The sequence below is a fragment of the Dreissena polymorpha genome, chromosome 10 (assembly GCF_020536995.1).
Source record: "Dreissena polymorpha isolate Duluth1 chromosome 10, UMN_Dpol_1.0, whole genome shotgun sequence".
NCBI lineage: Eukaryota > Metazoa > Mollusca > Bivalvia > Myida > Dreissenidae > Dreissena > Dreissena polymorpha.
In genome coordinates, this window is record NC_068364.1 from 33,156,626 (window position 1) to 33,180,144 (window position 23,519).

The 23,519-nt window shown below is 37.4% G+C and overlaps 1 protein-coding gene across 1 annotated transcript in view; it reads right to left on the bottom strand.

The window, feature by feature from the left end:
- LOC127847188 (uncharacterized) overlaps window positions 1-23,519 on the bottom strand; it is a 210,548-nt gene that overhangs the window by 157,335 nt on the left and 29,694 nt on the right. Inside the window, exons 11-18 of the mRNA XM_052378911.1 lie at window positions 19,352-19,412; window positions 17,755-17,818; window positions 16,211-16,299; window positions 8,548-8,655; window positions 6,719-6,814; window positions 6,014-6,088; window positions 4,575-4,641; window positions 2,081-2,181 (exon numbers count right to left, since the gene is read on the bottom strand). Coding sequence (XP_052234871.1) covers window positions 2,081-2,181; window positions 4,575-4,641; window positions 6,014-6,088; window positions 6,719-6,814; window positions 8,548-8,655; window positions 16,211-16,299; window positions 17,755-17,818; window positions 19,352-19,412 — 661 coding nt within the window. The remainder of the gene's footprint in view (window positions 1-2,080; window positions 2,182-4,574; window positions 4,642-6,013; window positions 6,089-6,718; window positions 6,815-8,547; window positions 8,656-16,210; window positions 16,300-17,754; window positions 17,819-19,351; window positions 19,413-23,519) is intronic.

Below are 23,519 nucleotides of genomic sequence, written 5' to 3' on the forward strand. Positions count from 1 at the left end.
TACCTTTTGAAAACAGAAAAAAGGATTTCTTAAAGAACATTAGATCTTAAGTACAACTTAAGATAAGATTCCCCTAAGAAGCTTTGTGAAAACCGGCCCAGGTCCCATGACTACATACAAACAGCCCTGAGCCAATGATCATCTATAGCTCTAATTCTTCTTCCACAAGCAACAAAAGAAAACCAATAGCTAAATGTAACAAGCGTTCTCATTGGTCAATATTTTGAGTCGAGATATAATTGAGAACTTTGGAAGTCGTGGAGCCAGAGGTTAAGCGAAATTGAGCAACAATCTGGGAAAACGGGGCATAATGCATGTTCCTAAAATGTCTGCAAAAGCTAATCAGAAATGACACTTTCTGCCTAAACTGGATTTTTGCTAAGGATATACTTCCTTAAAAATTAAGGAACATACATCAATCCCCGTTTTTTCAAAGTACAGCTCTAATGCAAGGCATTTCCAATGTGTTAACCAATTAATGCCTAGCGTCTAGATAAAAGGCCTTGGCAAACAGGGTAGACCCTAATGAGACGCGGCATGATGCGGCGTCTCATCAGGGTCTTCGCTGTTTGGTTAAAGGAATTTCTGTAAGAAATATTCTAAATATACAAATAAATATACTTGACATCCCTAATTTGGGAAATAAATTGTTTAGAAAGATAGGAGAGTCCTCTAGACATTTTCAATGTTTTAAGGAGCATGTTGTATGTAAAGATAGTACAAAATAGTAGAACCAGTGAAATAAGAGAAAGCATGTCAGAGTGGGATCTTTATGCATCGGTTGGTTGTGGTTTAGGAATGTAATCAATGTGGGCACTGCTATCCTACTGTTTTAAGGAGCTTTTTGACTGTGTGCCCCAGACCTACCATGGCAATCTGATGACAGAATGTTCCTCCTCTCCACTGGGGGTCAAGATTTCTAGTTTGTCCCTTATGAGCCTGTGAAGTTTGAACTTTCCGCTTTTTATGGAATTTATCATTTAAAATCAGTCTGTCTTTACAGATAATCCAGTTTTATTGGAAATTGTCCCTTAATAGCCTGTGGGGATTGCATAGGCTAAACTGGGACAACCCTTCAAGCACATGCATTAAGCCCCTTTTAAGGAATGCAGCACAGGTCTTACCACAGGGACCTGCAGCAGAATGTTGACTTACCACAGGGACCTGCAGCAGAATGTTGACTTACCACAGGGACCTGCAGCAGAATGTTGACTTACCACAGGGACCTGCAGCAGAATGTTGACTTACCACAGGGACCTGCAGCAGAATGTTGACTTACCACAGGACCTGCAGCAGAATGTTGACTTACCACAGGGACCTGCAGCAGAATGTTGATCTGATCACTTACCACAGGGACCTGCAGCATAATGTTGACCTGCTCACTTACCACAGGGACCTGCAGCAGAATGTTGACTTACCGCAGGGACCTGCAGCAGAATGTTGACTTACCACAGGGACCTGCAGCAGAATGTTGACCTGCTCACCTACCACAGGGACCTGCAGCAAAATGTTGACCTGTTCACTCACCACAGGAACCTGCAGCAGAATGTTGACCTGCTCACTTACCACAGGGACCTGCAGCAAAATGTTTACCTGCTCACTTACCACAGGCACCTGCAGCAGAATGTTGACTTACCACAGGGGCCTGTAGCAGAATGTTGACCTGCTCACTAACCACAGGGACCTGCAGCAGAATGTTGACCTTCCAGAGGGACCTGCAGCAGAATGTTGACCTGCTCACTTACCACAGGGACCTGTAGCAGAATGTTGACCTGCTCACTAACCACAGGGACCTGCAGCAGAATGTTGACTTACCACAGGGACCTGCAGCAGAATGTTGACCTGCTCACTTACCACAGGGACCTGCAGCAGAATGTTGACCTGCTCACTTACCACAGGGACCTGCAGCAGAATGTTGACCTGCTCACTTACCACAGGGACCTGCAGCAGAATGTTGACCTGCTCTCTAACCACAGGGACCTGCAGCAGAATGTTGACTTACTAGAGGGACCTGCAGCAGAATGTTGACCTGCTCACTTACCACAGGGACCTGCAGCAGAATGTTGACCTGCTCACTTACCACAGGGACCTGCAGCAGAATGTTGACCTGCTCATCCTCTCTGCTGGGGCTCCAGAGTTGCTCAGCCTTGCACGGATTGGTGGTCGTTTTAAACACAATCACTGCATTGTTGGAGGAATGTGTGAAATAAGAGAGTGTGAAATAAGAGAGTGTGAAATAAGCATGAAATAAGGGAAAGTGCAAAATCATATACAGTTAAAAAGCAGAGAGTGTTAAATAAGAGAAAGTGTGAAATCAGAAATAGCACTAAATAAAACTACATATGGAAAAAAAGATGAGATAAAAAAGTGTAAAATCAGAGAAAAATGTGAAATCAGTTGAAGTACAAACACAACAAAGTGTGAAATAAGAGAAAGTGTGAACACAGTGTGAGAGATAGAAAAAAACGTTATTAATGGATTGGTGGTCGTGTTGAACACAATCACTGCATAGAAGGGGAGGGGTGCATTAAGAGAGAGTGTGAAATAAAAGAGAACATTTGAAATAATTGCGAAATGAGAGACAGTGTGTGAGAAAGAAACAAGAGATATGTGTGTCAGAAACACAATGCCCCCTATTGCGTTGCTTTGAAATAAAATTTCAATATATCATTTGGCAGGTTTAGAAATTATCTCCCTTCTAATGCTCATTACTTCCCTTAGATTGTATTTTTTGACTTTGGACCTTAAAGGATGACCTTGATCTTTCACCACTCAAAATGTGCAGCTTCATGAGATACACATGCATGCCAAACATCAAGTTGCTATCTTCAATATTCATAAAGTTATGACCAAACTTTAACCAAGGTTAAAGTTTTGGGACACACACAATGAATGAATGACAGACAGACAGACAGACAGGCCAAAAACAATATGTCCCCGATCTTTCGATCAGGGGGCACAAAAAGGTAATGTATGGATTGGTAGTCATGTTGAACACAATGATTGCATAGGGCCGAAGTGTCAAATCAAAATGTGTGTATAATGAGAGAAATTGTGTTATGAGAGAAACGTTTAATACAAGAAAATTCTAAATAAGAGAGAAAGTGTCCAATCAGATGAAGTGTTGACTAAGAAAAAGTATTTTAAATCTGGGAAAGTGTGCAATCAGATAAAAGTATGAAAGAAGCGAAAGTGTGAAATAAGGGAAAGTGTACAATAAGAGAAAGTGTGAAATCAGATGAAGTACTAAATAAGAGACATTTGAAATAAGTGCAAATAAAGACATCATGAGAGAGAGAAGAACGCTATGCTGGGATTGGCATTTGTATCGACAATAATGCTTGCATGGTGGGGGGGATCAAAGGAAGTACAAAATAAGAGAATGTGTGAAATAAGAGCTCCTCGACTTTCAAAGGATTGGTGGTTGGTTGAAGACAATCGCTGCATTGGAGGGAAATATGTAAAATATGAGAAAGTGTGAAAGCAGATAAAGTACAAAATTACACAACATGTAAAATAAGTGAAAAGGGAAGTTTTCAGAAAAAAATAAAAGGTGAAAAATCAGATGAAGTGTGAAATAAGAGAAAGTATGAAATCAGATTAAATACAAAATTTGAGAAAAAGTGAAAAAGATACAGTATGCGTGAGAAAGAACTAAATGCATTGGTTAGTTGTGGTTTTAAATATCATAACTTCATAGGTTGAACGACAGAGAGTGTGAAATTGATAAAGTGGAAAAGACAACATGCTGAAAAGGGAATCATAGAAAAAAGAAAGCTTTGCATGGATTTCTCCAGTAAACACTAAATAAATCAGAGAACAGGAAAAGCTTAGAGAAACAAGAGCTTGTCACAGTAGTGCCAAATCCCCTCCGAAATGTGTTTGCTTGTATGACAACATTTGTTTTAGAGAGTAGAATAATATTTGTAAAATCAAATAAAGGGAGATCATTCATTATGCTCCGGACAAAAATTAACTTTGAAATTAAATAAAGGGAGATATTTCACACACTAAGGTAGATAGAGTTATGGTTCTTAGTCACTGCACTTCTCCTACTTGCCATCTGTTTATATTTCAAGTTTCAAGTAAATCCCTTCAGTAGATTTAGAGTTATGCTCTTAACAAAAATTTACTTTAAAATTATATAAAAGGGGAGATAATTAAAAAACTAAGGTAGATTGACTTGTGGTTCTTGGTCACTGCATTTCTGCTAGTTGCCATCTATTTATATTTCAAGTTTCAAGTAAATCTCTTTAGTATATTTAGAGTTATGCTCCGAACAAAAATTTACTTTAAAGTTATATAAAAGGGTAGATAATTCCAAAAACTAAGGTAGATAGAGTTATGGTTCTAGGTCACTGCACTTCTCCTAGTTGCCATCTGTTTATAGTCTAAGTTTGGACAAGATGGACAGACGGACAGGACCAATTACTGTATCCCCTCCGAAAAAAAATTTGGCGGGTATAAAAATAAAGAAACAGCAAAAGCTAAAGAGAAAGAAGTGACAACTGAAAAAGTGTTTAAAGCAAAAAGGCAACACGAAAACGTATATCTGAGTCATCTAAGAACTTTACCTGATCCATCGGTAAGCACTGTTAAAAGTCTGCCTTGATGAATGTCATATGAGAAGGAGGTCAACACCTGTGAAGGAAAATATCAACATCAAATAGAAATGAGCTGCACTCTGTGAAAATGGGGCTTAATGCATGTGTGTAATGTGTCTGCCCAGATTAGCTTGTGAAATGGGGCTTAGTGCATGTGTGTAAAGTGTCTGCCCAGATTAGCTTGTGAAATGGGGCTTAATGCATGTGTGTAAAGTGTCTGCCCAGATTAGCTTGTGAAATGGGGCTTAATGCATGTGTGTAAAGTGTCTGCCCAGATTAGCTTGTGCATGGGATAATTAGGGAAGACCCTTTCCTTATTCATGGAAGTGTTTGTTTAAAGGATGTCTCATGTAATTTTTAGAAAATTCACTCTAGACAGAAGCGTAGTCCCTGATTAGCCTGTGTGGACTAACACTTTACGCACATGCAGAAATCTCCGTTTTCCAACAAAAAGGCCTATATCAACATCAAATAGAAATGTTTTTTATATAAATGTATATTGCATAGAATATATAATTTTATTTTATTACTCATTAACATTTTTTTTAAAGTAGTCCTGACACAAAGCAGAGTGGAGTGAAATATCTTCCCTCTGATGAGTGAGCAATATTAAGTATTTATATAAATTGCAAAATGTTTAATCAAATCATGTGAGAATAAAAATAATATTCAGATTATCATTATTCATCAGTCAATAAACAGTTCTTTGTAGCTTTGATGCATGGCTTTTAATTAACTTGCATAAAAATCCTTGTATTTAAATTCCTTCGCTCAAGACTCAAAATTGTTGCCTATCAACCAATAAACAACAATAAATTAGCGCAGTATGGGAAAAATGGTCTTATATACACCCAGCATAGCTTCAGACGAGCCTGCACATTCAGGCAGTCTGGTAAGGAGCTACCTGTCCGCAAATGAGACCAAGAAACCTTGCATGACTTTAAAGAGGACAAGGGAGCTCCAAACAAGACTCTGGGATTGCGCAAGCTGGTCTAGAGGTACGCTTGTTGTTTTTTTCATTTGAATTTGGGGCCGGTATACGGCCCAATTCTAATGGAAAAAAAGTATTTTTTTTCCTGATTGGGACCTTAAAATTCCCAATGGAAGGTTTCCAAATATTTTTTTTTTTTATATGTCATTATTTAGTTTATCTCCCATCAACCTCTATAACTTTGACATTAGTAAATATAGTATTAAAAAAAAATTGTATTCTCAATTTTGAAGCATTTGTTACAAAAACAACAACACTAATTTCCCAATTTTAATAAAACCTCCGCATTTTTTTCCCAATCCACATGGACCGGAACTCATCCCAAAAATGGTGTGAAAAACTTTGTGTAACGCCGGCTGCATATGGTATAAGATAAATTCACGTCACAGCTCAAATTGAATATAATTCTAACGTATACCTGGAATGAAGCCATGGGGTATATGATGGTCAGCGTAAGGCCGGTCACTGGTGAAAACAATCGGACGCTGCCGTCCTGAAACATAGTTTGTATTAATGAGCCTTGTTCTGGGAAACCAGGGCTTAATGCTTTATCATCATCATCATCATCATGATCATCATCATCATCATCATCTCACAATCATCATCATCATCATCATCATCATCATCATCACATCATCATCACCACCACCACTATTATAATCATCATCATCATCATCATAAATTAGACTCGATTTTTCATAAAAAGAAACTGAATTTAATAGTTTAAAAAAAAAATTCCTTGAAACCAGAAAGTGTCATCCCTGATTAGCCTAACAATGGCGTACGCGGGTATTTACAAAATTCCTTAACACATATATCGTACATAATGGCACAGTATTTTGTTGGATTATAACTTATAATCAAATTGCAAGGTAATACTTTTTTAACTACTATAATATCGGGTTTGTTTAATATAATTAACATGCTAAACAGTATAGTTGCATCACAGAATCGGAACTAAATTTGATGGGGTCGCAATTTTACTGACGCTAATTTTCCAATTGTCTTGTGTAATTTTATCCCGACTTATGAAGTGCCCAGACACAAAATGTAAAATTTTCAAACCATTTTCATACCCCTTGACATATGAGCGGGTAAACCTATGACTGCATTTTTACAGTACCTCAGTTGATCCGAGAATTCTGTTTTGACGACCTTTGGCTCGGCAGTTCATCAGCCGTTTGGTCTCAGACTCAACGGGTGAGAAGAATTGGTAGAACTGCGAAAACAAATTGATGCGCCATTACAACAGGTCAGGATAAGATGTGTACATGCATAACGGAAAAGTTTAGTAATCAGGGAGCAAAATAACACAAATGAAGCAGACTTAGACTGAAAATACATTTTAGTTCATGAATAATCATCATTGGAAACTGATAACATTATAAGGCGCTATAAACAAAAATCAATTTAATAATTTGGAATGCTTCTATTGTCTTTGTTGTATTTTGTGACAATATGTGGATTGCTTATACAAAATATATAATGCATGCTGTATTTCACAGCTTAAATTGCTGAGTGGTTTATGCAAACTTTGTTTATCCAAAGGTCGGGTGGGGTAAAAAAAAATCATTCTGAAATCCTGTTCTTGTATCATACTTGAGCTCTTTAGAACTGATGTTCACGTTAATCAATTTAAACCATTAAATGACATACATCAAAAAATGCAAAATTCTATGAACAAGTTCCTTTAAGATTTCATATAAAACCTAGTTTTGTAATGCCAAAATGGCAGAAATGAAAGTTGTCTTGTAAAGAAACTCTGCACATTGGACTTCACATCGGTCCAATTTTTCCTATTGCGCAACAGGGGGAATACAACTGCGAGTAATACACGGTAAAAAATGGTACTCAAGAAAAAGAGAGTAATATCTAACTGCAAATGTTGATGAACACTATACCTGATGAAGACTGTTACAAACGTGAAAAAATTAATTTTGTTTGGAATGCCTGTCTTGTGTATATTTTGTTACAATATGTGGATTGCTTTTACAAAATATTACATGTACAATGTATATAACAGCTCAAAAGCCAAGTGGTAAAGGCAATAGCTTTTCAATCAAAACTGAAAGGGCAGTTGCTGCATAATACTGGAGTTCTTTAATACTGATATTTGAATCATTTAAAGTCTGGAAATAAAACAAGGATATCAGTAAAACTGATGGATGCTCCCCAATAATGCATTGTCGATATATGGTTTAATTGTGCTATTATTAGCCTCAGTGACCTTGATCCAAGTGACCTCAAACCTCATCAAAAAGGTAGAGGTCCATGCAAGGTACCTCATTCAAATATATAAGAGATTGATCAAATATTGAAGGCGCTATGAGAAACTGTAACCAAAGTGTGAACTTGAGAAAATCTATTCTTAGCCTCTGTGACCTCGACCTTGATCCCAGTGACCTCAAACCTCATCAAAAGGTAGAGGTCCATGCAATGTACCTACATGCCAAATATGTAAGAGAACGGTAAAATATGGAAGAAGAAACTGTAACAAAATTGTGACAGAAAAATCTATTATTAGCCTCAGTGACCTTGACCCCATTGACATTAAACCTCATCAAAAAGTAGAGGTCCATGAAAGGTACCTACATGCCAAATATGTAAGAGATCTGAAAAATATTGAAGGTGCTATGAGAAACTGTAACAAAACTGTGACAGAAAAATCTATTATTAGCCTCAGTGACCTTGACCCCAGTGACCTCAAACATCATCAAAAGGTAGAGGTCCATGCAAGGTACCTACATGCCAAATATGTAAAAGATCGGTAAAATATTGAAGGCGCTATGAGAAACTGTAACTACAGTGTGACAGAAGTAAGGAACCCCAAACTGGCAACTACATTGTCCCCATATATATAAAAAATTAAATCTGTGAACAAGTCCCTTAAAGAAATAATAATGAAGAAATAAGACTGCGGTTGAGCTCGATTAATTTTAACAACTACAATACCTGATTAAGACTGTAGACCAGTATATCCTTCTTGGTTTGGATATAGAACTCTGCCATAGACAGCAGTCCCATTTTGTAGATCTTCTCCCCTACATCAAGCCTCGTGAACTGCAACACATACAACAACTTTATGAGTAGATATTCAGTAAACCTCATAATTGTTGTGCTAAGCAATAAACGGTCTTATGCGATATGAGGACAGCGCAGCTCCACTCCAGCCCCACATTTACTAAGCCTGGTCAGTAACTACCATGTCCGCAACACACAACAATTATATGAGTAGATATTCAGCAAACCTCATATTTGTCAAGCTAAGAAAACAAGGGTCTTATGTGATATGAGGACAGCGCAGCTCCACTCCAGCCCCACATTTGCTAAGCCTGGTCAGTAGCTACCATGTCTGCAACACACAACAATTATATGAGTAGATATTCAGCAAACCAACTCTGTGAGCAACGCTAAGCAAACAAGGGTCTTATGCGATATGAGGACAGTGTAGCTCATTTGCTTAACCTGGTCAGTAACTACCATGTCCGCTATAAAGTCATGATTTATTGGTCTCATTAGGAGACAGAGTACCTCCTGATCAGCCTGCGCAAAAGCACAGGCTGGTCTGCCATTACTCTGGCAGCATATGGCACAAGACAAAAAACTTGCAAACCCTCAAGAAGTCACAAGTTTGTCAAATGAAATTTGCTCTCTAAACATGCTTCAATAAAATCTTCCAAATTCGTTCCTTGTTTGTTGGGAAAAAAAACAGCCTCAAGGGGCAGGCCGGGCAATTCTTTTCTGTTAAAAAATGAGATGGGGTCGGTGGGATTGCAGTTTGCCTTTCATGGCCCTACTGAAAAATTACTGTCAGTTTAAGTTTTAGGTGAGCCCTTGAGGTTTTTGCTCTTTAAGTCTGAAAATTCAAACATCATTTATTTTCTGAAAACACAACCATGTTGATAAGAGTGCAATACTCAAAATCTAGCATGGCCTTCTTTTAGCATAAAACTACTAACGTTTTTGGATTGCATTCTTTTTATAAACAAACAAGATGTGTTTGTGAAACACTATGTCTCCCCCCCCCCTGATATATTTGACCTTTGACCTTGAAAGTTGAGCTTGACCTTTCACCACTCAAAATGCCAAATGTCAAGTTGCTATCTTCAATGTTGCAAAAGTTATGGCCAATGTTAAATTTGACGCAAACAAACTAACAAACAGACAGGGCAACATCAATATGTCCCCTGTATTGACTGGGGGACATCCTATTCGAGTGCTTGACAGTATAACGTAAGCCATCAAGGGGAAATTGTTCATATTCAATAATTTATTAGACGATCTTTCAAACAAAAAAAAGGAAAAAAAATTGGGAGGGGGGGTTGAGAGGGTGTATAATGTGGGATGTGGTCATTTATTAGCCGATCTTTCAAAAATAAAAAAAAGGAAAAATGGGGGGTAGGGGGGGGGGGGAGAGGAGGGTATAATGTGGGGTGTGGTTATTAATTAGATGATGTCTAAAAAAAAAAAACAAGGGCTGTTTGTAAAACATGCATGCCCCCCATATGGGCTCTCCGTTGTAGTGACAGCCATTGTGTTAATATGTTCTTTGTCACTGTGACCTTGACCTTTGACCTAGTGACCTGAAAATCAATAGGGGTCATCTGCCAGTCATGATCAATGTACCTATGAAGTTTCATGATCCTAGCCATAAGCGTTCTTGAGTCATCATCCGGAAACCATTTTACTATTTTGGGTCACTGTGACCTTGACCTTTGACCTAGTGACCTGAAAATCAATAGGGGTCATCTGTGAGTCATGATCAATCTACCTATCAAGTTTCATGATCCTATGAATAAGCGTTCTTCAGTTATCATCCGGAAACCATTTTACTATTTTACTATTTCAGGTCACCGTGAACTTGACCTTTGACCTAGTGATCTCAAAATCGATAGGGGTCATCTGCAAGTCATGATCAATGTACCTATGAAGTTTCATGATCCTAGGCATAAGCGTTCTTGAGTTATAATCCGGAAACCATTTTACGACTGTGAAACCATTATTATTCGTCAGACATTAATTTTCGTCTTTTTCGTCCTTCCACCAATGGACGAATTCAAGATCCTTACGAACAATCATGTCCAATATTTGAAACAAATAGGACTGAATTACCGTAGGCATGAGGCATTTAAATCCAGCGTTATCCACGCATATACACAGGGCTCAAAATTAACACTCGCAAAATGCGAGTAAAAAAAGATTGCAAGGTAAGTTAAGCCACTAGGTTTTTTTGCAAGTAAAGAAACAGTGAAAAAAAAAACGAGCTATATTGCTAAATGCGTTCGACGGCATGAATGCTAAACCGTAGGTCAATTTTTTGAACGTCCGAATACCCATATGCGGAAGCGCGCACCTTGTTTGTAGACTGGTATACTTATAGTACAGATACCCGGATGGTATTGATACAAAAAACATGAAACAGTCGAGTATTCACACTCAAGTTAAATCCGGTTTTGACACAAAGGGGTGTACATTATACAGTGTACTGACAACTGACATTTTTTCCTGTAAAACGAGAATGCAATAAGGCTGTATCGAATGCATCGACTTCGTTTAGGTAGAATAGTGTTGATTAGCGCTAATTGTTAACAACTTTATTACCCATTGTGTGTATTGTGTTTTTCAGGGGTGTTGCAGATTATACAGCCAACACATGGCGAGTCCGGATAAAAGACAATACTATTAAAAATATAAGGGACAGTTACTATCACCTGAAATAACAAGACTTGTTAATTGGCATTTGCCAAACAAGGCCCACCTCCTGCAAGTGACTACCAAGTGTCACCCCTCTTTCCCCAGCACACATTTTTTGCAACCGTGTATTACATATATTACAAACATTACAAACAAATCGGCACTTTTTTTTCAAAACCAGAAATGGACGAATTTAAGTGATGACGAAATAGTCATTTTTTAAAAAGGACGAAATTTCGTGCTGACGAAAATAAATGGTTTCACAGTATTTCGGGTCACCATGACCTTGACCTTTGACCTAGTGACCTCAAAATCAATAGGGGTCATCTGCAAGTCATGATCAATGTACCTATGAAGTTTCATGATCGTAGCCATTAGCGTTCTTGAGTTATCATCCGGAAACCATTTTACTATTTCAGGTCACCATGACCTTGACCTTTGATATAGTGACCTTAAAATTAAAAGGAGTCAACTGCGAGTCATGATCAATCTACCTATCAAGTTTCATGATCCTAGGCATAAGCGTTCTTCAGTTATCATTCGGAAACCATTTTACTATTTCAAGTCACCATTACCTTGACCTTTGACCTAGTGACCTGAAAATCAATAGGGGACATCTGCAAGACATGATCAATGTACCTATGAAGTTTCATGATCCTAGACATAAGCGTTCTTGAGTTATCATCCGGAAACCATTTTACTATTTCGGGTCACTGTGACCTTGACCTTTGACCTAGTAACCTGAAAATCAATAGGGGTCATCTGCCAGCCATTATCAATCTACCTACGAAGTTTCATGACCCTAGGCATAAGCGTTCTTGAGTTATCATCCGGAAACTATTTTACTATTTCGGGTCACTGTGACCTTGACCTTTGACCTAGTGACCTGAAAATCAATAGGGGTCATTTGCGAGTCATGATCAATCTACCTATCAAGTTTCATGATCCTAGGCGTAAGCGTTCTTGAGTTATCATCCGGAAACCATTTTACTATTTCGGGTCACCGTGACCTTGACCTTTGACCAATCAATAAGGGTCATCTGCGAGTCATGATCAATGTACCTTCGAAGTTTCATGATCCTAAGCCAAAGCGTTTTTGAGTTATCATCCGGAAACCATCTGGTGGACGGACCGACCGACCGACCGACATGTGCAAAGCAATATACTCCCTCTTCTTCGAAGGGGGGCATAAAAATTGGGGGGGGGGGGGTAGGGGGGGGTGGGGGTGAGAGGGGTGTATAATGTGGTGTGTGGTAATTTATTAGATGCTGTTTAACAAAAAAAATTGTGGGGGGGAGGATGGGCGGGGGAAGGGATTCTGGGTAGGGGCGTGGGGTATTGTTTGGGTGGAACCCATTGTGGTATTCAGGTAAGTGTTGTTTGTCAAGTAATAATAAAATGTGATCATAAATAAAGAAGTTTGGGCAATTTAAGCAAAATGTTCAATTATCTAAGTGTAAAAGGGGCCATAATTATGTCAAAATGCTTGATACAGTGGTCTGCTCTTGTTTATAGGTTGAGGTCATGTTGGTAAACAAGTATGCAACATATAAAAGCAATATGTCAAAGGATATAGGAAATATTTGGGGTAGTACGCAAACATTAACAAAGATTTATCAATAATATGCATATTCTAAGTATAAAAGGGGCAATAATAATGACAAAATGCTTGAGTTGTCTGCTCTTGTTTATAGGTTGGGGTAATGTTGGTAAACAAGTTTGCTAAATATGAAAGCAATATGTAAAGGGACAATTTAAATAAATGGGGTAGTACAAAAACTTTAACATTTGCTGCATATCATAAGTAAACAAGAGGGCCATGATGGCCCTGAATCGCTCACCTGACTCATTAAGATTAGATGAAAACTATGACCTCTATTGTCTACACAATGTTTTTCTATGATTTGACCTAGTGACCTAGTTCATGACTCTAGATGACCCAAATACAATTCCAATCCAGATTTCATCAAGATAAACATTCTGACCACAGTTCATAAATATTGGATGAAAACTTTGACCTCTATTGTCAACACAAGGTTTTTCTATTTATTTGACCTAGATTTTTACCCCAGATGACCCAAATACAATCCCACCCAGATTTCATCAAGAATTCTGACCAAATTTCATAAAGGTTGGATGAAAACTGTGATCTCTAATGTCTACACAAGGTTTTTCTATTATTTGACCTAGTGACCTAGTTTTTGACCCCAGATGACCCAAATAAAATCCCAACCCAGATTTCATCAAGATAAACATTCTGTCCAAATTTCATAAAGATTGGATGAAAACTGTGACCTCTATTGTCTACAGAAGGTTGTTCTATTATTTGACCTAGTGACCTTGTTTTTGACCCCAGATGACCCAAATACAATCCCAAACCGGATTTCATCAAGATATACATTTTGACCAAATTTCATCAAGATTGGATGCAAACTGTGACCTCTACTGTATACACTAACAAATTGTTGACGGACGGACGCACGGACACACGCAGGCACGCACAACGGACGCCGGACATCACACGATCACATAAGCTCACCGTGTCACTTCATGACAGGTGACCTAAAAATATGTGTCGGAGATAAACATGAACATTTGTGGTTAAAATCCCATAGAAACAAGGGCTGTTTGTAAAACATGCATGCCCCCCTATATGGGCTATAAGTTGTAGTAGCAGCCATTGTGTGAATACGTTTTTTGTCACTGTGAATGGTGGTGGTGGTGGTGGTGGTGGTGGTGGTGTAGTAGTAGTAGTAGTAGTAGTAGTAGTATTAGTAGTAGTAGTAGTAATAGTAGTTGTAGTAGTAGTAGTAGTAGTAGTAGTAGTAGTAGTAGTAGTAGTAGTAGTAGTAGTAGTAGTAGTAAAAGTAGTAGCAGTAGTAGTAGTAGAAGTAGTAGTAGAAGTAGTAGTAGTAGTAGTAGTAGTAGAAGTAGTGGTAGTAGTAGTAGTAGTAGTAGTAGTAGTAGTAGTGGTAAAAGTAGTAGTAGTAGTGGCAGTAGTAGTAGAAGTAGTAATAGTAGACGTGGTGGTGGTGGTGGTGGTGGTGGTGGTGGTAGTAGTACTAGTAGTAGTAGTACTAGTAGTAGTAGTAGTACTAGTAGTAGTAGTAGTAGTAGTAGTAGTAGTAGTAGTAGTAGTAGTAGTAGTAGTAGTGGTAGTAGTAGTAGAAGTAGTAGTAGTAGTAGTAGTAGTAGAAGTAGTAGTAGTAGTAGTAGTAGTAGTAGTAGTAGTAGTAGTAGTAGTAGTAGTAGTAGTAGTAGTAGCAGTAGCAGTAGCAGTAGCAGCATTACAAGACCAATACTTAAGAATGATCAAATGGGAAAAGGTAACATAGCACCGGCAGTAAATATGGGGCTCATTTACAGGTCAGATTTGGAATCTCTGCTGTAAAATGAGATTTTGAATGAATTAAAGGGAGGCAAATCTGTAATAGAAAGAACATGCATAAACCGTAGTTGTTTCCCTTGTTTGAACCATGCTAAATCCTTACAAGTTTGGAAAGAATTGGATGAAAAATTTGGACTTTATTGCATAAACACCATTTTCTCAATTCAAGGGGAGGTAATTCTGTACTTCATGGACCAAAAATGCTCATTTTTTTGCAGGGTTCGTGTCCTCATTGATATAAAGACACTGTGCAAATTTGGAAAGGATCGGACAAAAAATGTGGAAGATTTTTGAAAGTTTTCACAAAATAGGCAAAAACGAATAAACATGCAAAGTTCAACGAGCTCCTGCGGCCATGTTTTTTGACGAATCGAATTTCTTTGAACAACTTTTTCAGGGGAGTCCTCAAAGGTCATCCCTGTGAATTTTTTTGAAAATCTGATGAGCGGTTTCTGACAAGAAGATTTTTTAAGGTTTTTACCATATATGGTCATGGCGGCCATCTTGGTTATGTGATCAAATTTTTTTTAACAATTCTTTTGTCCCATGACCTAGGGATGCTCCACATGAAATTTAGTTGAAATTGGCTCAATGGTTTAGTAGAAGAAGATGTTTACAAATTGTTTACAGACGGACGGACGGACGCCGGACGCTGAGTGATCACAATAGCTCAACTCGAGCTATCGCTCAGGTGAGCTAAAAAGGGCCATAATTATGACAAAATGCTTGATAGAGTTGTCCTCTCTTGTTTATAGGTTGGGGTCATGTTGGTAAACAAGTATGCAAAATATGAAAGCAATATGTCTAGGGACAATGAAAATAATTGGGGTAGTACGAAAACTTTAACATTTGCACGCTAACGGAACGGAACGGAAACGCCGACGCCGGGGTGAGTAGGATAGCTCCACTATATATATATCATGTATAATAGTCGAGCTAAAAATACTTACAATCTGTAATTATCAAGAGCAACGATGAACTACTTTTACAGCAAAAACTGCTTATATTTTTGGATAACCAAATATTATATTTACCATTGAAAAAATCCCTTTGATGGATTAATATTTTTCCCTTTGAAAAAAAAAATAGTAACACTCATTCCTGATATAATCCGCCTAAAAAGGCTTTTAAAAAGAAAAGATATTTTATGAATTAGACTACTATTGAACAATTGTAAAAAACTAATAATACTCAGAATCTGCAAAGCCTAAACTCACTTGAATGGACCACTATTCTCTTAAAAAAACAATCTTAAAGAGAGATGTGTTTGTTAGAAACACAATGCTCCCATTGCGCCGCTTCAAAGCCATTCATTTGACCTTTGACCTTGAAGGATGATCTTAACCTTGACCTTTCACCACTCACAATGTGCAGCTCCACGAGATACACATGCATGCCATATATCAAGTTGCTATCTTCAATATTGCAAAAGTTATGAACAATGTTAGAGTTTTCGGACGGACGCACAGACTGATGGACTGACAGTTCAACTGCTATTTGCCACCCTACTGGAGACATAAAAAAAATACTCACAATCTGCAGTGTGTCAAGCCGCCAGATTCTCACAGTGCCGTCATGGGAGCAGGAGAACAGCAGAGGATCATTCATGTGGGCCTCTAGACCTGAGTAACAATCATTTGAGAACTGGGCTTAGAGCGATGTCCCAGATTAGCACGCTCAGTCTGCAAAGGCTAATCTGGGACAACAGTTTCGGCTTAAACTGGTTATTCATTTAGGAGAAACTTTGATCAAACCTAAAATTCCATTAAAGCAGAGAGTGTCATCCCTGATTAGCCTGTGCAAACTGCACAGGCTAATCTGGGACAACACTTTTGTCACATGCATTAAACGCTAGTTTTACCAGAATAGGACTTTAATAAAAAGATTTAATGACAAAATACAAGATGAAAGCTCAGATCTTTATCCCACAAGAGAATTATCTTTAAAATTATACAAAATTTTCCCTAATTGAAAGTTTAACATAGAGAATTTCTGCTGCTTACTCAGTTTCTGACACCTACTATCCCCTATATTTCTTACACTGACCTGTTACAGGCCCATAATCTAATATCCTCTATATTTCTTACACTGACCTGTTACAGACCAATCACCTACTATCCTCTATATTTCTTACACTGACATGTCACAGGTCCATCACCTACTATCCTCTATATTTCTAACACTAACCTGTTACAGGCCCATCACCTACTATCCTCTATTTCTTACATTAACCTGTTACAGGTCCATCACCTACTATCCCCTACATTTTTTACACTAACCTGTAACAGGTCAATCACCTACTATTCCCTATATTTCTTACACTAACCTGTAACAGGCCCATCACCTACTAGACCCTACAAATCTTACATTAACCTGTAACAGGTCCATCACCTACTATTGCCTATGTTTCTTACACTAACCTGTAACAGGCCCATCACCTAATATCCTATATATTTCTTACACTGACCTGTCACAGGTCCATCACCTAATATCTTCTATATTTTTTACACTAACTTGTCACAGGCCCATCATCTAATATCCTTTATATTTCTTACACTGACCTGTCACAGGTCCATCACCTAATATCCTCTATATTTCTTACACTAACCTGTCACAGGCCCATCACCTACTATCCTCTATATTTCTAACACTGACATGTCACAAGTCCATCATCTACTATCCCCTATATTTCTTACGCTAACCTGTCACAGGCCCATCCCCTAATATCCCCTATATTTCTTACACTAACCTGTCACATGCCCATCACCTAATATCCCCTATATTTCTTACACTAACCTGTCACAGGCCCATCACCTACTATCCTCTATATTTCTTACACTGACGTGTCACAGGTCCATCACCTACTATCCCCTATATTTCTTACACTAACCTGTCACAGGCCAATCATCTAATATCCTCTATATTTCTTACACTAACCTTCCACAGGTCCATTACCTACTATCCCCTATATTTCTTACACTTACCTGTTACAAAACCATCACCTATTATCCCTTATATTTCTTACACAAACCTGTTACAGGCCCGTCATCTAATATCCTCTATATTTTTTACACTACCTGTCACAGGTCCATGGTGGGCAATGAAGGAATTCATCAGATTGAACACCGAGCCGTTGAACAACTGCAACAAACAACATGTAACAATGATTTGTATAGCTTTATATTTTTAGCTTTATATTTTCAGCCTGTACCTTTTTGATTGGGAAACTAGGGAAAATGAATTATTTTTATTATTACTATAAATAACAGTATTCACATTTTTTTAAGAGTATTTTTAACTCTTATGTAGTGAAGCAATATTGTGTACGCTTTATATTTTACAGCCTGTGCCTTTATGACTGGGTAAAAAATGCGTGATGACCATGAAATGGGAAAAAATAAACATAATTAGTATTATTATAAATAACCGTAAAACAATTGTTTATGTGTGCATGGTAATTGCTTTCCAAAGTTCATATTATTAAGTGTTAGGGAATTGAATTGCTGTATAATAACCTCAATAAACAAACTATTGAGTTTATTGGAAAAGTTTGGCATGTTTTTGGAAATTGTGTTTAAGTTTTTTTGGGAAAAAAATGCTACTTTGTGCCATTGAGAAACAGCCTTTTTTACTTTCTGCAATTGGGAAAGAGCTTTTCAAAGGCTGTTACTTTGGGCAAAAAAAATCACTGTGTAAAAAACGATAATGCCTGCTATTTTAAATTATTCAAATATTTTGTTGAGCAGAATTTAGTGAAACTTCACAATAATGTTTCATGGGTGATCTTCTATGGAAATTCTCCAAATAGTTTTTGTTTGTTGATTAATTAGGTCAAAGGGCCCAAAAAAGGGTTTCAAAAAAAACAAGAGATGTGTTTGTCAGAAACACAATGCCCCCTAATGCGCCACTTTTTTTTTTTACCTTTGACCTTGAAGGATGACCTTGACCTTTCACCACTCAAAGTTCCACGAGATACACATGCATGCCAAATATGAAGTCGCTGTGTTCAATATTAAAAAAGTTATGAAAATTTATGTTTTTTATATTTTGACCTTTGGCCTTGAAGGCATACCTTGACCTTTCACCACTCAAAATGTGCAACTGCACGAGAAGTAAGAGATTGATTGGAGAAATGAATTTACTTTTTTTTTTTACCTTGAAGGATGACCTTGACCATGACCTTTCACCACTCAAAATGTGCAGCTCCACGAGATACACATGCATGCCAAATATAAAGTTGCTGTGTTCAATATTAAAAAAAGTTATGATGAAACTTTAACGAAGGTTAAAGTTTTAGGAAAGAAAATACAATGATATTTGACCTTTGACCTTGAAGGATGACCTTGACCTTGACTTTTCACCACTAAAAATGAGCAGCTCCATTAGATACACATGCATGGTAAATATCAAGTTTGTATGTTCAATATTGCAAAAGTTATAAAAATTTAACCAAAGTTAAAGTTTTGGACAGAATGACAGACAGACAAGACAAAAACAATATACACCCGATCTATCAATCCGGGGGCATAAAAAGTTGAAGAATCTGCGTACTTCTAGTTTGTTGATTTATCATGTCAAAGGGCCTAAAAAGGGGTTTTAAAAAAGAAAAGTTAAAGAATCAACTACTATGAAACCACATGGCTCAGAAATTTAAATAAATCTAGCCGGACTTACCTTGATCTTTCCATCAGCCCCACCAGTGATGAGGAAATCATTGGGTGGATAGTAACAACAGCTGAAAGAGTGAATGCACATTGATATTGACTAAATACACTCATTCCAACAGCTAAAAGAGTCAATGCTCATTGATATTAATGTCTACATAGAACTCTGTTTTACGATTGAACCCATTTCTATGTTATTTTATGTTAATTATCGGGCCTCATTTGTATAGAACTTTACATTTGTCTAGTTATGTAAGTTTTCAGATTTTTCAGTTTGATGGTTATAATAGGGGTTTTAACCAAGATTTTGTTAACCACATTATTCTGTGTGGTAGAAGATACATTTTAAGCCAAAACATTTAAATACGTTAAGTTTTAAGAAACTTTGATCTTCATATTTTTGTAAATTGTTATGTTTTTCTGTAAAGTTAGACTTACAGGCCTCAGTAAATTACGCTTTTAGTCGTACGATATCGGGTGATGTGTACATGATCAGTTTATGTCTAATTTTATTGGTCACTTGAAGAAAAGTTGTTCAGTTTGAGTTTATGGAGAGCATGTTCCTCGATTTTTCGGTAGACACTGCTGGGCAGTTACACGTATAAATCGACAGACTATTTGACATACACGGACAGTTACAGCTTTGAGACTAGAGCAATAGCTGGGACGTAAGTGTCCATAACATACGGCATTTGGCCGTTTCAATGTGGGTAGTCGTTTGGCAACCCACCGTTAGCGTTACGCTAGTGCTACTTGAGCATCCGCAAGTCTACAGGGCGTCATACCCGATGACATTAACAACAACACCTCGTTATAAGGCGGAATACGGGGAACCGTTTGCACCGGTATACGGCCGATCACATAATTGTCACCAGTACGTTTTACTTCCGGGCAACATCTGCTCGGCGTTTGACAACGTTCTACTTCCAGGCATCGTCTGCTCGGGTATCTACAGACTACTTCCGGGCTCGATACAGCTCAGGTAATTATAGTCTTCTTCCAGGCATAGTCTGCTCGGGTATCTACAGTCTACTTCCGGGCTTGATACAGCTCGGGTTATTTGCACTCTTCTTTCGGGCTTGATATAGCTCAAAATTTGCTCTGTCGCAGAACACTAAGACCGGTACTCAGTTCCAGTTCTGGTCATTGACTGCTGGACATAGGTTCAGGTCGTGACACTCAATAGTGCTCCACCACTACATCTAACATCTACAGTTGAACTACGTTAACTGGCCATAAACTTTGATACTTTGTTGGTTTCTTTCTTTTGATAGTCATATCATATTGTAAATAGTTTATTTTAATGTTGTAAATAAATTTATTTATTGTTCTTGTGTAGTTGTATCTGGTTCTGTAAGGGTTATTGCACTGAGTTATCACCGCTTCTGCAATCCTGACATGTTTACACTCTGTTCCAACAGCTAAAGGAGTGAATGCACATTGATATTAATGTCTACATAGAGCTTGGACATGTCTTAATAGAGCTTGGACATGTCTACATAGAGCTTGGACATGTCTACATAGAGCTTGGACATATCTTAATAGAGCTTGGACATGTCTACATAGAGCTTGGACGTGTCTACATAGAGCTTGGACATGTCTACATAGAGCTTGGACGTGTCTACATAGAGCTTGGACATATCTTAATAGAGCTTGGACATGTCTACATAGAGCTTGGACATGTCTACATAGAGCTTGGACATGTCTACATAGAGCTTGGACATGTCTACATAGAGCTTGGACATGTCTACATAGAGCTTGGACATGTCTACATAGAGCTTGGACATATCTTAATAGAGCTTGGACATGTCTACATAGAGCTTGGACATGTCTACATAGAGCTTGGACATGTCTACACAGAGCTTGGACATGTCTACATAGAGCTTGTCAAGTTGTAATATTCATCAATCATAATCAGAAACAAGCTCGTGGGCTGTTAATACACTGTTCCTTGCAATTAATCAAAATAACAGTAATAATCTGTTGTGTGGGCAAAATATAAGGCATACCGTCAATATATTTCTTAAATTCTCAAGCATTTTCAATGGATAAAAATGTCAAATTAATCCTTTACTACTTAGATACGTATTTGGACGTGTTTGTAGTCCTAAAGTTAGATCTAATTTAAGATTTTTCTTATTAGATTCAATTTTTAAAGGCTTCATTTCCAACCCTTAGATACTTATACATGGTTCAAACAGAAATCTCAAACCTAAATTCTAGCACGTTTCAAGGCCAAATTTTCATTTTCAAGGCCGAGAACCGTTCGTTAGTTTCCTTAAAAAAAATGCATTTTCAAGCAAGTTTAACACAGTAAATATCATTTATTTGCTCAAACAAATTAAAATTATTCCACAATAACTCATACATGTTATTTTTAGTAATTGCATATATGTTTTCCATCCTTAACTCAACGAGTCTCACATATTGTTTGTCAACCAGTTCCGGATTATCAGCAGTTCCGATTAATTTGAATTTAATTTTCCATAATGCCCCAATAAAAACAAAATGATAAGTGTCTAAGATATACATTAGGTAAAGGAATAAATTAACAAAGTTTTAGCAAGAAATCTTTTGTAAATAGCTTACAGAGTGGAAAAATGCAGCAAAAAGTTAACCAGAACTGATTGAAGGAGTTATGTTTTGAAATGTGCATATGAATATAGAAGGCTTTATTATTTTCAAATAAACTTCTTGCTGATTGAAAACAAATGCTATGACAATGTTTTGAAATACTTATTCTGTAAGTTGAATGATTTTTAATAATTTTCCGAAGGGTGAATTTAATTGGCTATTTTTGACAAAAAACTGCATATGCCGTCTGGCCTACCCTGTTATCATACAAAATAAATGTTACTCTTTATTTTCACATCTTCTCACATTGACACTAAATCCCGAAAGAAATTATTGTGGTCAAAAGAATAAACGTTTTTGCCGGGTGATTCTTAACTGGTTAAATGACTGTATGTATTAACTTTTTAAAGTTATTACAAGCAAACACATTGCTTCTCAATTTCATGTTTTCTTTGTGGGTTTCCTCTTTCTCGTGGCTTTTCAAAGCACTTTCCCCCATCCCCCGACACCAATGGTCTTCATACAGACCCGACAATGTGCTTTTAGAATGTACTTTGTTTTTCTGTACCCAGTAATATTCAGTTAACCACCCTGGCTTGAAACGACACTTCCCCATCGCTGCGTTTTCACTCGCGAAAATTGATCACAATGGAGAACCTCTGACGTAGTACACATAATCTGTGACGTGTACGCATAACGTTTCGTACTCAATAGTGTACGAAACTTATGTTTCGTACTCAACCTTTTACGCGAAGGAATTTATGATAAATTTTCGTAATATTTCCCTAAAGAACGATTTAAGTTTATAATTAAAGCGATGATATAAGTAATTTTGAGCAGAAATAAACATTTTCAAGGCTTTTTTTACATGAAATAAGCACTTTTCAAGCACTTTTTCAAGGCCAACCTTTGTTCAAGGGCTTTTCAAGCCTAGGACTCGTTTTCAAGCACTTTTCAAGCCCTCTGCGAACCCTGTTATAAGCAGCAAACAGTTACTCGCAGGCTGTTCTGGTATTATGTTGTTTGCAAAAGCCATTTTTACTTTACTTGTGGGACGGAAAGGGTTAAATAAAAACAAGCTAATTTGTTGAATTTATATCCCCCGCCAAATAAATTTTGTTTATGGATGTTTGTAAAAATAAAGTGTAGGGTTATTGTGTTTTTTTTCATTGCAATTCTTTTCATAGATATCTATTCACCCATGAAGTTACATGTGGAAATCTAGTAGCGTATCAGAGATAAAGCCCTGAAAAATTACATCAAACAAAAAAACAAAGGGCAATGAATCTTATCTAAAAAAAGTATAGGGTTATGGATCTTGTGCAAGGCACCAATCCTCCTTGATATCTTCACACCCATGCAGTTTCATGTTGAAAAGTGTCATCATACAAAAACAACACCATATCCATTACGCCATGACGACCTTAAAAGAAAGTATAGAGTTATAGTTCTTGTTCATTGCACCTCACCTCATTGATATGTATACACTCATAAAGTTTCATGTTGAAATCTTGTATTGTATCTGAGATATAGCCCCTACACAATTTTATGACAGACAGACGGACGGACGGAGAGATGGATGGACAGACTGACGGACAACGCTA